At 41.1% G+C, this 18845-nt stretch overlaps 1 protein-coding gene across 1 annotated transcript; it reads right to left on the bottom strand.

Moving 5' to 3' along the window:
* Nucleotides 1–545: 545 nt before the first annotated feature.
* Nucleotides 546–8808, bottom strand: loxa (lysyl oxidase a). Its single transcript, XM_083657476.1, has 7 exons — nt 8035–8808; nt 7434–7542; nt 6819–6956; nt 3375–3531; nt 2743–2838; nt 1230–1345; nt 546–1136 (listed from the first exon to the last, which is right to left on the bottom strand). Exons 1-7 carry the CDS (start codon nt 8708–8710, stop codon nt 1130–1132), a joined length of 1299 nt encoding a protein of 432 aa, XP_083513602.1. The 5' UTR covers nt 8711–8808; the 3' UTR covers nt 546–1129.
* Nucleotides 8809–18845: the final 10037 nt, after the last annotated feature.

The raw sequence follows: 18845 nt of genomic DNA, 5'->3' as shown, positions 1-18845 counted from the left end.
TTTTTTTGTACACTTTGGTGAGCAGAGCATGGCTTAATAAATGCTTGACCTTTTAGCCTTCTTAGTCTTTTTCATTTTAAGTAATGTGTGGATTTCTCGCCTTTTATTATGTCTGTTTTTACTAGTGACCAGGAATACATCAGGAGGGTGCACACTGTGTCAGTGTATGGGACTTAATAATAATAATAATAATGCATTCATGAGATTTATAAAGCGCTTTTCAAGTTCCCAAAGATGCTGACGATATACAAACAAAAAATAACAGACTTGTTTGTAATTCCTTGCTTGTCCTATGATTGTTGAATTGAGTTGCTGAAATCATTCCTGTCTGTGGTGATTTTGTGTGTGCGTGTGTGCGTGTGTGTGTGTGTGTGCGTGTGTCTGTGTGTGTGTGTGTGTGTGTGTGTGTGTGTGTGACATGTGTGTGTGTGTGAGAGACAGAGAGAGAGAGACACAGAGAGAGAGAGAGACAGAGAGAGGGGAAACTTAAAACTTATAATAAAAAAGATACCATGTCACGTAAGTTTTATTCAAGTACGGTAGATTTCATCAGATGATCTGGAGTAAAGAGTTTCCTTCATTACATATAAATATAAAATACATTTTCCTTTAAACAATTGGTTCAGTTTAAAATTGTAATGTGAAAGTTGATAATGACTCAATTTCTCAAAGTCTAAACTTAGTTTCACTTCTTACTTTCTTTTCACTATTAGAGAAGTGGAAACACAAGCATACAGTTGAATGCAAAAGAAGTTTGAAAAGAGAAGAATAAAAAGGGAGAATATGTTTGAATAGTATAGGCCTAAGGGAACAATTACTTTCACACCTAAAATGACCAGGTAGTTAGTAGCCTAATGCAGAAATATTTAGTACACCTCACATGCTATCATGTCAAATGTTTCATATACGGTATTTTATTTGAGAGATTGGATTTAGGATTCATATATATTATAAGTACACCCACATAAGTACCTGGAATTATTACAGTTTTTATGTAGCTGAATTTTTTTTCTAAAGAGCTACCATTCAAAATTGATTTCATGTTGATTTTAAATGGTTTTCTATGCAGTCCTCTTCACTGTCATTTACACAACTGCTTCACACAATTGCTGTAAATGATCGTCTTCTTTTAATACCTGGGGGGGGGGGGGAAACACACACGGTGAGTATTTCTGTTGTATTTATAACCTAGCAGCAGTGGCTGAAGCGACCTAAGAGGTGTTACTTACGGTGACATGTGACAACCTGACAGATAGGCATAGTTGCCAGTGTAGCGGACTTCACAGCGCACCACATTGTTGCTGTAGTCCGATTCTGGGACCTGATAGCTGGGGTTTACACTGACCTATGGAGGGTGAAACCAAGTCAATATGATATCAGAAGAATGCAGCACCAATAGATTCCAATTCTGCATTAACAGTATGAGCTTTAGAAGATGTTTGTGCAGGGCTGCCCACAAGGGGGTGGTGGGGAGGGAGGTAGGCAAAGCTTTCTGGGGCCCAGCCACTGGGGGGGAGGGGGGAGCATGGAGGCCAGAGAGAGAGAGAGAAAAGACTCACCACTTATTAAGACATCAAAAATGAAAAAAATATTTATTGTAACTTGTGGGTACCCATAGAACCAATTTTCATTCAGATATCTTGAGGTGAGAGGCAAACTGATTTTTCCCTCGCCAAAATGTCGCCTAACTTTCAGCGTTATTTAGCCCCCTTCCCGACGAGCTAGCATGACATGGTTGATACCAATGGATGCTAGGTCATCTAGTTTCATAAGATACCAGAAACTTTGCTCTGGTTCTGAAACTAAACCCGCTACAGCCATTTGATTTGCATCACTATGAAATCAGGAGATTAACAGGAGAAATTCCCAATCGGGAGCACAGCGGGAGAACGGGTTAAAAATATGAGACTCCTGCGAAAACCGGGAGTGTTGGCAGGTATGAAAGTAGGTGAGAAAAAGTCCGAATCTGATGGGACCAAATTTACTGATTTAATCTAGGCAACTAGCTGATCAACGCACATGAGTAAATATATATGATATATGATGTATATATATATATATATATATATATATATATTTAGAACACGGCTCTCTTGAATACTCGATTCTGATTGGTCAATCAACAATATTCACCGGTCATTATTTCTCGACAACCGACCGCTGCTCTGCCACACCTGGATTAATCAGTTGATAAGAGCCTTTTGTCAGCAAACACTACTAATTAGGCCAACCAGTTGCAGCTGTGGTGTCTTGTGTGCCAATTACGAATGAAACCGCTTTGTCGTTGAAAACGCTATTAAAAAATCTATTTGAATAATTATTTTTGTCAGATTATTGAATGATTTAGTTGTAGGCCGTGTTCTAAGCGGGATAATGTATATTGAGGCGGTGATTACTGGGAAATAATGACCTTCAGGTGAATGATTAAGCCCTCCGCTGGCGGGTCGGGCTCAATCCACCTGTCGGTCATTATTTCCCCCGTAATCACCGCCTCAATATACATTATCCCTTACACATATATATATATATATATATATATATATATATATATATATATATATATATATATATATATATAAAGCAGATTTGGGGAGGGCTCATTCACTAGACCTTTTCAGGGGCCCAGCCATTTCTGTGGGCCGGCCTGTGTTCATGTGTGCAAAATTAGGAGCTGAAATTCTTTTAAATGGGTTCAGTACCAAAGGAGAGAGCCAACTATGTCATCTGGTATTTGTAACAAACCTTGAGGACATAGTTTCCCGGTTTCACATCTGTGATGTCAATCCACTGGCAGTCGATGTCGGCGTTATAGGTATCATAACATCCTGGGCTCAGCCCCTGCAATGTTGACAGCACCAATATATTACATCTGATTTATGAATCACATTCACATGAATATTTCACCTGACTTATGCCCATTCATATCTAGAACAACTATAACGATCAGGTTTAAAATTTTCTGTGTTCCCACTACAACGATAGAACATCAAAAACTATAACTGCAACTTTATTTTTGCATCCGATCTCATAGCGATTTTTGGGGATGTGAGCTCCAATGAATGCACCGGACCCAGGTGCACCCAATCATCTTAATGACCCCAACACCAGGCTCCTGCAAGACAGGGCCAGGAGAGTGGGAGGGTCGTAACACTTTTAGTTTTATTACAGAAAGTGTATGAAACCCATGATCAAAATAGTCAAACATTCTGTCATTCTTTTACTTATGTTTGGAATTCTAGTGACAATAAATTATTCCCCTTTTTGCTGGGCACCCCCTGGAACCCCCTCAAGGACCCCTAGGGGTCCCCAGACCCCAGAACCACTGATCTACCAATAACAGTTTGTGAGCTTGCAGTAGCAGTTGTCTTGGTCACCTGGGTGTGTTGGGTGCAGGCATAGCGCCTGTAGTAGCCGTAGTCACAGGACGTGTCCTCCAGGCAGAAACTGGCCTTGTGTCCCTCTGCCACCGACCTCTGAGAGCTGGACTCCAGCAGGTCGTAGTGGCTGAACTCGTCCATGCTGTGGTAATGCCTGTGGATTAGCAGCACACTGATCAGCATGCTGTGGTAATGAGTGTGGATTAGCAGCACACTGTTCAGCATGCTGTGGTAATGAGTGTGGATTAGCAGCACATTGTTCAGCATGCTGTGGTAATGAGTGTGGATTAGCAGCACACTGTTCAGCATGCTGTGGTAATGAGTGTGGATTAACAGCACACTGATCAGCATGCTGTGGTAATGAGTGTGGATTAGCAGCACACTGTTCAGCATGCTGTGGTAATGAGTGTGGATTAACAGCACACTGATCAGCATGTTGTGGTAATGAGTGTGGATTATCTGATCAGCATGCTGTGGTAATGAGTGTGGATTAGCAGCACACTGATCAGCATGCTGTGGTAATGAGTGTGGATTAACAGCACACTGATCAGCATGCTGTGGTAATGAGTGTGGATTAACAGCACACTGATCAGCATGCTGTGGTAATGCCTGTGGATTAGCAGCACACTGATCAGCATGCTGTGGTAATGAGTGTGGATTAACAGCACACTGATCAGCATGCTGTGGTAATGCCTGTGGATTAGCAGCACACTGATCATCATGCTGTGGTAATGAGTGTGGATTAACAGCACACTGATCAGCATGCTGTGGTAATGAGTGTGGATTAGCAGCACACTGATCATCATGTTGTGGTAATGAGTGTGGATTAACAGCACACTGTTCAGCATGATGTGGTAATGAGTGTGGATTAACAGCACACTGATCAGCATGTTGTGGTAATGAGTGTGGATTAACAGCACACTGATCAGCATGTTGTGGTAATGAGTGTGGATTAACAGCACACTGATCAGCATGTTGTGGTAATGAGTGTGGATTAACAGCACACTGATCAGCATGTTGTGGTAATGAGTGTGGATTATCTGATCAGCATGCTGTGGTAATGAGTGTGGATTAGCAGCACACTGATCAGCATGCTGTGGTAATGAGTGTGGATTAACAGCACACTGATCAGCATGCTGTGGTAATGAGTGTGGATTAACAGCACACTGATCAGCATGCTGTGGTAATGCCTGTGGATTAGCAGCACACTGATCAGCATGCTGTGGTAATGAGTGTGGATTAACAGCACACTGATCAGCATGCTGTGGTAATGCCTGTGGATTAGCAGCACACTGATCATCATGCTGTGGTAATGAGTGTGGATTAACAGCACACTGATCAGCATGCTGTGGTAATGAGTGTGGATTAGCAGCACACTGATCATCATGTTGTGGTAATGCCTGTAGATTAGCAGCACAGCTGCTCTTCATATGTTTGGAGCCTGGGAGCCAAACTGAGTGAATTCAGTGTCAGTCTGTGACATGTTTTTTTTTAAACAAACAAGTTTTCCTTTTTAATCACATTTTTTCAGACCCCGCCCCCATTTTCTCCCCAATTGTACTTGGCCAATTCCCCCTGCTCCGCCCCCTCTCCCATTGTGGGGGGAGTTGTACAGCATACTAGCACATGCTTCCTCCGACACGTGCAGTCGTCAGCCACATCTTTTCACCTGATAGCGAGGAGTTTCGCCGGCAGGTCGTAGCATGTGGAAGGATCACGCTATTCCCCCCAGTTCCCCTCCCCCCACCCCCCCCAAACAGGCGCCCCAACCGACCAGAGGAGGCACTAGTGCAGCAGCCAGGACACATAGCCCTAATCCGGCTTCCCACCCGCAGACATGGCCATGCCCGACCAAACCAGAGGCAACACGGGGGATCAAACCTGCGACCCTGGTGTTGGTAGGCAGGGATACTGCACTACCCTACCCGGACACCCACACAAACGACTATTACTGTCTTGTTGAGGGACCCACAGACAGACTCTGGACTCATTTTGCATCCCAAGTTGCATTTTTAGAAATATTGATTCATATTGAAAAATAGTGTGTGAGCTATGTCCCGATCTTCATCCAGACAGACTGTGGCTGAAAAGCGGATGAATCTATTTTTAGCATCTTCGAGATGTATTTTTGTTTTAATGAGACGAAAAGAGTCTGGAGTTTAACATCAGTTGCCTTTCAAAGCACTGCCCCAAAAAAGCCCTATAGAAAGGACATTAACGGTTGAGCTGGGCCAGATGTGTTCCATCACAGGACTACAGTGGCCTGCTTGTTTCAGAGCATAACTATGGGCTGAGGTCGTTCATCCCGCGCAGATCCTCTGAAGTCAAGAGAGCGGAGCACTTTCCCCCACATGCTGGACAAAGGAAAACCCCACGTGTTTTACACGCTTTGGCTAATTGTCTTCATTGCATCTGTATTACACACTGCATGACTGTGGTTGATCTGTGGGATTACTCCATGTGAAGCTGACACTCACATCATCTCGTGAAACCCGAGTGGTCTTAGCTGAACTGCTTTTCAGTTTATACACAATTTTGTCCTGAACAGAAGTTTGTACCTTTAGTGGGTAAAAGAAGAGGAGTGTAAAACTGATGTTAACCCGTCTATCTCTTATCTCAAAATGTCTGAAAATATCTTCAGTCCAATGAAACACTATGGCAGAGGTTCTCAAATGTTTTTCAGTCAAGGACCCCTTACAAGATGGAAAATATACCAGGCACCCCCTCATTCTGATTTGTGATTTTGGGCTAAGCTTAATTGTTTCCACGGTAACGTGCTTGACTTTTTAATTGATATGTTTGTTAGATTAGAATGTAATCCATGAACCATTTTAGATTTAAAGCATACAATATTTTCGTTGAACTATGAAGCTTTTGCAACAACAAAAAAGTTTTTATTGTTATTTTACTGAAAACTTTTCGCGGACCCCCTGGCAAAGTGCCACGGACCCCCATTTGAGAACCACTGCACTATGGAACACAGGCAACAGCAGGGCAACACTGGTTCAACAGGGGGTGCCATAGCATAGCCTACAGCTACAGAGAGGGCCTTGGAAGACAAATGCTGATGGCATGGAGAATTTGATCATCTCTTGATATTGATTGGCTGTTTTGCATTCATTATGTTTGTGGACAGTAGAGAAAAAAAGTCTACAGTTTTGAGTTATGACGTGTTGAGAAATTTCTCCAAAGTCTTTTTTTTTTAATCTCCAAGTCAACCTTTTCAAAAGCATTATGTTAATTTCCAGCAAATTGAGCAGCGCAAGTAGTGAGTACTGGTTTTCATAGTCTTGCATGAGTGTTTCATGTTTCTATATGAGTCTAATCAGGACAGCATGTTGGACAGTACGAGCAGAGGAGAGTATGGAGGAGAACAGCCAAAAGTCACAGAGGCTGCTTGTCTGGGTGACAGAAAGCCGAGGATGGAGTGGTTCTACTCACTGGTGACAGCTGTGCCACTCCCACGAGTAGCGCGGCCTACTGGGCAAGAAGTCTGCTGTCCCCTGGTTCTTCACCCTCTGAGGGAACCTCAGCAGCATGCGCGTGTCATAGTCTCTGACACTTGATCTATAGGCTGAACTGCAGGCACACACAAGACGAAGAGCACAAGGTTGACACACACACACACACACACACACACACACACACACACACACACACACACACACAACACCGGTCATATGGACACAATCAGATCATTTTTCATGCTAAATACCTTCTTCAGTCAGACAGGCAGTCTGCGTGCAAAATGGTGGGTGGAAAATATTTCCAAAGCACATGGCTGTTTGGGTTACTTTTCGATAATGTGTTTACCAGTGGTATTTTTCCCCCCTCAGGCAAACTGCAGCACAGTGATTAAAGTGCAGACTTCCTCCACCCTTTTGACTGTCGGCCGCAGGATTTGGTTTATTTTGCCTCATCTCATGGTTCCACTCTTCACCACAAACACTTGAGGTGGTTGTTATGGCTCAGAGCTGTCTGAATCACACTCAGACGTGACTGAAAGCCCTGCTTTCCCTCCCTCCCATCATGGATTAGTCTGGACAGCACGTCTACCTGGACAAACAGTTTTCTTCAGCCGCACATCTCAGGTTGTACATTGGGACCCTCTGGACATAGGCAGAGGCTTGGATGTAGTACGGGTCTGGTACCAGATCAGGTAGACCTAAAATAAATAATAATAATAATAACAACAACATAACATAATATGAGCTAAGTTAAAGGAGAACTTCAGTTGTGGAACAGTGATGTCATTTTGTGCATGAACGATATCACTGGTCCACAACAAATAAACTCTCAATAACTGTCAAACTAAATGAATGAATAAATGAATGCCTGCAAAACTGTTGACAGGTTTCGAATTATGTGTGAGATCATGTGCAAAATCAATCAGCATTGTTTTTCGGTGAAGTTATCCTTTAATCAATAAAAAGTGATAAGGAAATAAACATAAATATAGCCTACAGAAAAATAAACAAATAGGGACACTACATAAATTATATAATTATATAGCTAAGATAGCTAGAAGAATCAGTAACATAATACCCCACTTTGAGCATATAGGCTACATATCCCTCATATCCATATCACATTTCTTTGTGTTTGTAGGCCTATGTAGTTTTAGTAGTCTATATATAAACCCTTTTCACGTTCTTACCGTACTGATGATAACGTGTGCCATATCCAGGTCTCGATCTGGACCTTGGTCTGTCGTAAACATCATAGTGATTGTAATAAGGATTATCTGGGTCAGTGGACTTGTACGGGTCATTATAGGGATCATCACCGACCATCATGTCTGCCCTCCTCGGCAGAGGAGGACTCGCGGTGGCCTTGTCACCCCGGGTCTCATTCTTGGTGCCGTTGCGTGTTTCTGTGCGGTCACTCGGATGGTCAGTGTGCTGCTGCTGGCGGTGCTCCTGTCCTCTCTGACGCCTGTGAGCTTGAGGTGGGAGCCAGCGGGGACTGTGTGCGCTGGAGCCCGCCTGGGGAGGGTGTTGAGACGGCTGAGCCTGGCTGGGGGTGTCCAGCTGTTTCCTCGCCGCCCCGGTCACGTCTCCATCCCGAACGATGGTGACAGGTCCTGCGTGCACTTGCTCCTTAGGCGCGCCCCTTTGCCTCGGCGGCTGGTACTCCGAGCCATGGCTTAAAATGCTAAAAATCTGGCCATTGTGTGCCCACTGTAGTGTCTGACGAAGAGCCGCTCTTTGGCTGTTCCCCTGCCGCGTCCCTGTCCCTAGATTCCTCTGAGATTGGGCAGTTTGCAGTATGGAAACAAATAAATAGGCGCACGCATACGCGTAAAGTGGCGTGCCAAATATGCGTAATCCCATAATGACTTCAATTAAACGAGGTCTTTAAATTAAATACCCGCCATCTCTATTTAAAGTATATCCAATGAGCAGAGAGGAATATCTAAAGTTTATAAGCATCTGTGTAAACTCATAGCCTCGTCTGGTCCTGCGCGTACAGATGCGCCTCGTGAAAGGAGGAGGAGGAGGAGTGAAGTTTCTGAATCAGTTGCAGCACAAGGCCGAAACGGTCCTAGCTGCTCACACGACGACTGGGTACGTGCGGCTGATCAGACATTGACACCGCCCTCCCCCCAAATAACTGCGGTCAACTGAGCCGACGTTCGCGAAACCACAGTCAAGCCAGCCGACACTTGGTTTTTGATGCGTGTCTATTCGTGCCGTAACGGTACTGCTGCTTCACGGGTGTTCGGAGCGGGCTAAAAAGTCGAGTGTCACAATTCAGCGATCCTTTCTCACATTTACTTTACCACACTAGATCGACATTACAACAAACAGTGTATTGAATGACTGTTGAATATGTCACAAAAGTCCTACCTTATTGAACGATCGTAGCAGGAGTTTCGCTTGGTACTATCATGTTGATGCTCTCAACAAGATGGGGAAAAACCGGCATTTCCGGGACTGGTTTTTCAAAATAAAAGCACGATTCGACTCCAGTCTAGACCACACAGATTTGGTGTTTGTTCCGACTTTCTAAGTACTGTACAATCGCATAACTCCATAATCCCACACCATGACTGACATGGTTGTGTACACCACACCCCTGGGTATACACTCTCATGAAATTAGCCATTTTCACTGTGCCATTTTGGAGAAATACAGTCAAAATCTCAATACTGAACTTGAAAAATGTGTTTTTTTTACTTTCTAAGTACTGTACAATCGCATAACTCCATAATCCCACACCATGACTCACATGGTTGTGTACACTACACCCCTGGGTATACACTCTCATGAAATTAGCCATTTTCACTCTGCCATTTTGGAGAAATAGTCAAAATCTCAATACTGAACTTGAAAAATGTGTTTTTTTTACATTCTAAGTACTGTACAATCGCATAACTCCATAATCCCACACCATGACTGACATGGTTGTGTACACTACACCCCTGGGTATATACTCTCATGAAATTAGCCATTTTCAGTGTGCCATTTTGGAGAAATAGTCAAAATCTCAATACTGAACTTGAAAAATGTGTTTTTTTCGACTTCTAAGTACTGTACAATCGCATAACTCCATAATCCCACACCATGACTCACATGGTTGTGTACACTACACCCCTGGGTATACACTCTCATGAAATTAGCCATTTTCACTGTGCCATTTTGGAGAAATACAGTCAAAATCTCAATACTGAACTTGAAAAATGTGTTTTTTTAGACTTCTAAGTACTGTACAATCGCATAACTCCATAATCCCACACCATGACTCACATGGTTGTGTACACTACACCCCTGGGTATACACTCTCATGAAATTAGCCATTTTCAGTGTGCCATTTTGGAGAAATAGTCAAAATCTCAATACTGAACTTGAAAAATATGTTTTTTTCGACTTCTAAGTACTGTACAATCGCATAACTCCATAATCCCACACCATGACTCACATGGTTGTGTACACTACACCCCTGGGTATACACTCTCATGAAATTAGCCATTTTCACTGTGCCATTTTGGAGAAATAGTCAAAATCTCAATACTGAACTTGAAAAATGTGTTTTTTGCGACTTCTAAGTACTGTACAATCGCATAACTCCATAATCCCACACCATGACTCACATGGTTGTGTACACTACACCCCTGGGTATACACTCTCATGAAATTAGCCATTTTCAGTGTGCCATTTTGGAGAAATAGTCAAAATCTCAATACTGAACTTGAAAAATATGTTTTTTTCGACTTCTAAGTACTGTACAATCGCATAACTCCATAATCCCACACCATGACTCACATGGTTGTGTACACTACACCCCTGGGTATACACTCTCATGAAATTAGCCATTTTCACTGTGCCATTTTGGAGAAATAGTCAAAATCTCAATACTGAACTTGAAAAATGTGTTTTTTGCGACTTCTAAGTACTGTACAATCGCATAACTCCATAATCCCACACCATGACTCACATGGTTGTGTACACTACACCCCTGGGTATACACTCTCATGAAATTAGCCATTTTCAGTGTGCCATTTTGGAGAAATAGTCAAAATCTCAATACTGAACTTGAAAAATATGTTTTTTTCGACTTCTAAGTACTGTACAATCGCATAACTCCATAATCCCACACCATGACTCACATGGTTGTGTACACTACACCCCTGGGTATACACTCTCATGAAATTAGCCATTTTCACTGTGCCATTTTGGAGAAATACAGTCAAAATCTCAATACTGAACTTGAAAAATGTGTTTTTTTTACTTTCTAAGTACTGTACAATCGCATAACTCCATAATCCCACACCATGACTGACATGGTTGTGTACACTACACCCCTGGGTATACACTCTCATGAAATTAGCCATTTTCACTGTGCCATTTTGGAGAAATAGTCAAAATCTCAATACTGAACTTGAAAAATGTGTTTTTTTTAGACTTCTAAGTACTGTACAATCGCATAACTCCATAATCCCACACCATGACTGACATGGTTGTGTACACTACACCCCTGGGTATACACTCTCATGAAATTAGCCATTTTCACTGTGCCATTTTGGAGAAATAGTCAAAATCTCAATACTGAACTTGAAAAATGTGTTTTTTTAGACTTCTAAGTACTGTACAATCGCATAACTCCATAATCCCACACCATGACTGACATGGTTGTGTACACCACACCCCTGGGTATACACTCTCATGAAATTAGCCATTTTTACTGTGCCATTTTGGAGAAATAGTCAAAATCTCAATACTGAACTTGAAAAATGTGTTTTTTTTACATTCTAAGTACTGTACAATCGCATAACTCCATAATCCCACACCATGACTGACATGGTTGTGTACACTACACCCCTGGGTATACACTCTCATGAAATTAGCCATTTTCACTGTGCCATTTTGGAGAAATAGTCAAAATCTCAATACTGAACTTGAAAAATGTGTTTTTTTAGACTTCTAAGTACTGTACAATCGCATAACTCCATAATCCCACACCATGACTGACATGGTTGTGTACACTACACCCCTGGGTATACACTCTCATGAAATTAGCCATTTTCACTGTGCCATTTTGGAGAAATAGTCAAAATCTCAATACTGAACTTGAAAAATGTGTTTTTTTAGACTTCTAAGTACTGTACAATCGCATAACTCCATAATCCCACACCATGACTGACATGGTTGTGTACACTACACCCCTGGGTATACACTCTCATGAAATTAGCCATTTTCAGTGTGCCATTTTGGAGAAATAGTCAAAATCTCAATACTGAACTTGAAAAATGTGTTTTTTTCGACTTCTAAGTACTGTACAATCGCATAACTCCATAATCCCACACCATGACTCACATGGTTGTGTACACTACACCCCTGGGTATACACTCTCATGAAATTAGCCATTTTCACTGTGCCATTTTGGAGAAATACAGTCAAAATCTCAATACTGAACTTGAAAAATGTGTTTTTTTAGACTTCTAAGTACTGTACAATCGCATAACTCCATAATCCCACACCATGACTCACATGGTTGTGTACACTACACCCCTGGGTATACACTCTCATGAAATTAGCCATTTTCAGTGTGCCATTTTGGAGAAATAGTCAAAATCTCAATACTGAACTTGAAAAATGTGTTTTTTTCGACTTCTAAGTACTGTACAATCGCATAACTCCATAATCCCACACCATGACTCACATGGTTGTGTACACTACACCCCTGGGTATACACTCTCATGAAATTAGCCATTTTCACTGTGCCATTTTGGAGAAATACAGTCAAAATCTCAATACTGAACTTGAAAAATGTGTTTTTTTAGACTTCTAAGTACTGTACAATCGCATAACTCCATAATCCCACACCATGACTCACATGGTTGTGTACACTACACCCCTGGGTATACACTCTCATGAAATTAGCCATTTTCAGTGTGCCATTTTGGAGAAATAGTCAAAATCTCAATACTGAACTTGAAAAATATGTTTTTTTCGACTTCTAAGTACTGTACAATCGCATAACTCCATAATCCCACACCATGACTCACATGGTTGTGTACACTACACCCCTGGGTATACACTCTCATGAAATTAGCCATTTTCACTGTGCCATTTTGGAGAAATAGTCAAAATCTCAATACTGAACTTGGAAAATGTGTTTTTTGCGACTTCTAAGTACTGTACAATCGCATAACTCCATAATCCCACACCATGACTCACATGGTTGTGTACACTACACCCCTGGGTATACACTCTCATGAAATTAGCCATTTTCAGTGTGCCATTTTGGAGAAATAGTCAAAATCTCAATACTGAACTTGAAAAATATGTTTTTTTCGACTTCTAAGTACTGTACAATCGCATAACTCCATAATCCCACACCATGACTCACATGGTTGTGTACACTACACCCCTGGGTATACACTCTCATGAAATTAGCCATTTTCACTGTGCCATTTTGGAGAAATACAGTCAAAATCTCAATACTGAACTTGAAAAATGTTTTTTTTTTTACTTTCTAAGTACTGTACAATCGCATAACTCCATAATCCCACACCATGACTGACATGGTTGTGTACACTACACCCCTGGGTATACACTCTCATGAAATTAGCCATTTTCACTGTGCCATTTTGGAGAAATAGTCAAAATCTCAATACTGAACTTGAAAAATGTGTTTTTTTTAGACTTCTAAGTACTGTACAATCGCATAACTCCATAATCCCACACCATGACTGACATGGTTGTGTACACTACACCCCTGGGTATACACTCTCATGAAATTAGCCATTTTCACTGTGCCATTTTGGAGAAATAGTCAAAATCTCAATACTGAACTTGAAAAATGTGTTTTTTTAGACTTCTAAGTACTGTACAATCGCATAACTCCATAATCCCACACCATGACTGACATGGTTGTGTACACCACACCCCTGGGTATACACTCTCATGAAATTAGCCATTTTTACTGTGCCATTTTGGAGAAATAGTCAAAATCTCAATACTGAACTTGAAAAATGTGTTTTTTTTACATTCTAAGTACTGTACAATCGCATAACTCCATAATCCCACACCATGACTGACATGGTTGTGTACACTACACCCCTGGGTATACACTCTCATGAAATTAGCCATTTTCACTGTGCCATTTTGGAGAAATAGTCAAAATCTCAATACTGAACTTGAAAAATGTGTTTTTTTAGACTTCTAAGTACTGTACAATCGCATAACTCCATAATCCCACACCATGACTGACATGGTTGTGTACACTACACCCCTGGGTATACACTCTCATGAAATTAGCCATTTTCACTGTGCCATTTTGGAGAAATAGTCAAAATCTCAATACTGAACTTGAAAAATGTGTTTTTTTAGACTTCTAAGTACTGTACAATCGCATAACTCCATAATCCCACACCATGACTGACATGGTTGTGTACACTACACCCCTGGGTATACACTCTCATGAAATTAGCCATTTTCAGTGTGCCATTTTGGAGAAATAGTCAAAATCTCAATACTGAACTTGAAAAATGTGTTTTTTTCGACTTCTAAGTACTGTACAATCGCATAACTCCATAATCCCACACCATGACTCACATGGTTGTGTACACTACACCCCTGGGTATACACTCTCATGAAATTAGCCATTTTCACTGTGCCATTTTGGAGAAATACAGTCAAAATCTCAATACTGAACTTGAAAAATGTGTTTTTTTAGACTTCTAAGTACTGTACAATCGCATAACTCCATAATCCCACACCATGACTCACATGGTTGTGTACACTACACCCCTGGGTATACACTCTCATGAAATTAGCCATTTTCAGTGTGCCATTTTGGAGAAATAGTCAAAATCTCAATACTGAACTTGAAAAATGTGTTTTTTTCGACTTCTAAGTACTGTACAATCGCATAACTCCATAATCCCACACCATGACTCACATGGTTGTGTACACTACACCCCTGGGTATACACTCTCATGAAATTAGCCATTTTCACTGTGCCATTTTGGAGAAATACAGTCAAAATCTCAATACTGAACTTGAAAAATGTGTTTTTTTAGACTTCTAAGTACTGTACAATCGCATAACTCCATAATCCCACACCATGACTCACATGGTTGTGTACACTACACCCCTGGGTATACACTCTCATGAAATTAGCCATTTTCAGTGTGCCATTTTGGAGAAATAGTCAAAATCTCAATACTGAACTTGAAAAATATGTTTTTTTCGACTTCTAAGTACTGTACAATCGCATAACTCCATAATCCCACACCATGACTCACATGGTTGTGTACACTACACCCCTGGGTATACACTCTCATGAAATTAGCCATTTTCACTGTGCCATTTTGGAGAAATAGTCAAAATCTCAATACTGAACTTGGAAAATGTGTTTTTTGCGACTTCTAAGTACTGTACAATCGCATAACTCCATAATCCCACACCATGACTCACATGGTTGTGTACACTACACCCCTGGGTATACACTCTCATGAAATTAGCCATTTTCAGTGTGCCATTTTGGAGAAATAGTCAAAATCTCAATACTGAACTTGAAAAATATGTTTTTTTCGACTTCTAAGTACTGTACAATCGCATAACTCCATAATCCCACACCATGACTCACATGGTTGTGTACACTACACCCCTGGGTATACACTCTCATGAAATTAGCCATTTTCACTGTGCCATTTTGGAGAAATACAGTCAAAATCTCAATACTGAACTTGAAAAATGTTTTTTTTTTTACTTTCTAAGTACTGTACAATCGCATAACTCCATAATCCCACACCATGACTGACATGGTTGTGTACACTACACCCCTGGGTATACACTCTCATGAAATTAGCCATTTTCACTGTGCCATTTTGGAGAAATAGTCAAAATCTCAATACTGAACTTGAAAAATGTGTTTTTTTTAGACTTCTAAGTACTGTACAATCGCATAACTCCATAATCCCACACCATGACTGACATGGTTGTGTACACTACACCCCTGGGTATACACTCTCATGAAATTAGCCATTTTCACTGTGCCATTTTGGAGAAATAGTCAAAATCTCAATACTGAACTTGAAAAATGTGTTTTTTTAGACTTCTAAGTACTGTACAATCGCATAACTCCATAATCCCACACCATGACTGACATGGTTGTGTACACCACACCCCTGGGTATACACTCTCATGAAATTAGCCATTTTTACTGTGCCATTTTGGAGAAATAGTCAAAATCTCAATACTGAACTTGAAAAATGTGTTTTTTTTACATTCTAAGTACTGTACAATCGCATAACTCCATAATCCCACACCATGACTGACATGGTTGTGTACACTACACCCCTGGGTATACACTCTCATGAAATTAGCCATTTTCACTGTGCCATTTTGGAGAAATAGTCAAAATCTCAATACTGAACTTGAAAAATGTGTTTTTTTAGACTTCTAAGTACTGTACAATCGCATAACTCCATAATCCCACACCATGACTGACATGGTTGTGTACACTACACCCCTGGGTATACACTCTCATGAAATTAGCCATTTTCACTGTGCCATTTTGGAGAAATAGTCAAAATCTCAATACTGAACTTGAAAAATGTGTTTTTTTAGACTTCTAAGTACTGTACAATCGCATAACTCCATAATCCCACACCATGACTGACATGGTTGTGTACACTACACCCCTGGGTATACACTCTCATGAAATTAGCCATTTTCAGTGTGCCATTTTGGAGAAATAGTCAAAATCTCAATACTGAACTTGAAAAATGTGTTTTTTTCGACTTCTAAGTACTGTACAATCGCATAACTCCATAATCCCACACCATGACTCACATGGTTGTGTACACTACACCCCTGGGTATACACTCTCATGAAATTAGCCATTTTCACTGTGCCATTTTGGAGAAATACAGTCAAAATCTCAATACTGAACTTGAAAAATGTGTTTTTTTAGACTTCTAAGTACTGTACAATCGCATAACTCCATAATCCCACACCATGACTCACATGGTTGTGTACACTACACCCCTGGGTATACACTCTCATGAAATTAGCCATTTTCAGTGTGCCATTTTGGAGAAATAGTCAAAATCTCAATACTGAACTTGAAAAATATGTTTTTTTCGACTTCTAAGTACTGTACAATCGCATAACTCCATAATCCCACACCATGACTCACATGGTTGTGTACACTACACCCCTGGGTATACACTCTCATGAAATTAGCCATTTTCACTGTGCCATTTTGGAGAAATAGTCAAAATCTCAATACTGAACTTGGAAAATGTGTTTTTTGCGACTTCTAAGTACTGTACAATCGCATAACTCCATAATCCCACACCATGACTCACATGGTTGTGTACACTACACCCCTGGGTATACACTCTCATGAAATTAGCCATTTTCAGTGTGCCATTTTGGAGAAATAGTCAAAATCTCAATACTGAACTTGAAAAATATGTTTTTTTCGACTTCTAAGTACTGTACAATCGCATAACTCCATAATCCCACACCATGACTCACATGGTTGTGTACACTACACCCCTGGGTATACACTCTCATGAAATTAGCCATTTTCACTGTGCCATTTTGGAGAAATACAGTCAAAATCTCAATACTGAACTTGAAAAATGTGTTTTTTTTACTTTCTAAGTACTGTACAATCGCATAACTCCATAATCCCACACCATGACTGACATGGTTGTGTACACTACACCCCTGGGTATACACTCTCATGAAATTAGCCATTTTCACTGTGCCATTTTGGAGAAATAGTCAAAATCTCAATACTGAACTTGAAAAATGTGTTTTTTTTAGACTTCTAAGTACTGTACAATCGCATAACTCCATAATCCCACACCATGACTGACATGGTTGTGTACACTACACCCCTGGGTATACACTCTCATGAAATTAGCCATTTTCACTGTGCCATTTTGGAGAAATAGTCAAAATCTCAATACTGAACTTGAAAAATGTGTTTTTTTAGACTTCTAAGTACTGTACAATCGCATAACTCCATAATCCCACACCATGACTGACATGGTTGTGTACACCACACCCCTGGGTATTAGGGCTGGGACGGATCACGGATAATCCGTGACCCGTACGGATCAGCCCCCACGGTTCGGCACACGGTTCGGAACGTCGTGGTGCGCGGACCCCCCCCCCCCCCCCTCGTTTCATTTAACGTTTAACGTTAGTGTATGAGAACGCCTGCAGCGCAGCCAGACACAGACAGGCATCATCATGGCAAGCACAGTGAGCTTCCTCATCCCTTGTCGCCGCTGTAAAGTCTCTCTGAAGGCTGTGGCTAGTGGCTACTAAAGACAGCAAACTTATTTCAACACCTCTGAAAAAGCACAGGAATGCGAGCAGCATGTTGCGCGCTGCACAAGATAGATAGCGAGAGCCACAACACGCACACACACACACACACACACACACACACACACACACACACACGCGCACATGTTTCACGAACACATATCACCGGACGGTGAAATGTTGTCTTGGACACATAACAACAAAACAACACGTGGGGCCACCGAGTAGCATAACGTAGCATCAACGTTATGTTTCCAGACTCACCCGGTCTGGTCTGTAGCCTACTCGTGTCAAGTGACTACGTTAGCACGCAACAGCCAGGAAGTTATAGGCGCAGTGCCACCTAAAACAGGAAGTTGGGTTGTTTTGCCTTCAGAGTAAAAGCATAAATTGTGTCATGAGAAAAAAATATGTTTTGAGCTGTGCAGGGCAACAAATGGTTAGAGAAGTATAATAGTATTAAAAATTCAAATCGAAAATCTAATTTTGAGAGAAAAAATCTGATATAGCCTATATTTTTTTTTTTTGCTGATCCGAAAAATCCGTGATCCGTGGCTCAAAATCCGTCACGCGATCCGATCCGTGGGTTTTCTGATCCGTCCCAGCCCTACTGGGTATACACTCTCATGAAATTAGCCATTTTTACTGTGCCATTTTGGAGAAATAGTCA

This window comes from Poromitra crassiceps (assembly GCF_964638095.1).
Source record: "Poromitra crassiceps genome assembly, chromosome: 21".
Lineage (NCBI taxonomy): Eukaryota > Metazoa > Chordata > Actinopteri > Beryciformes > Melamphaidae > Poromitra > Poromitra crassiceps.
Note: the sequence above shows the minus strand (reverse complement) of the source record. Positions and strands in the feature narration are given on the sequence as shown.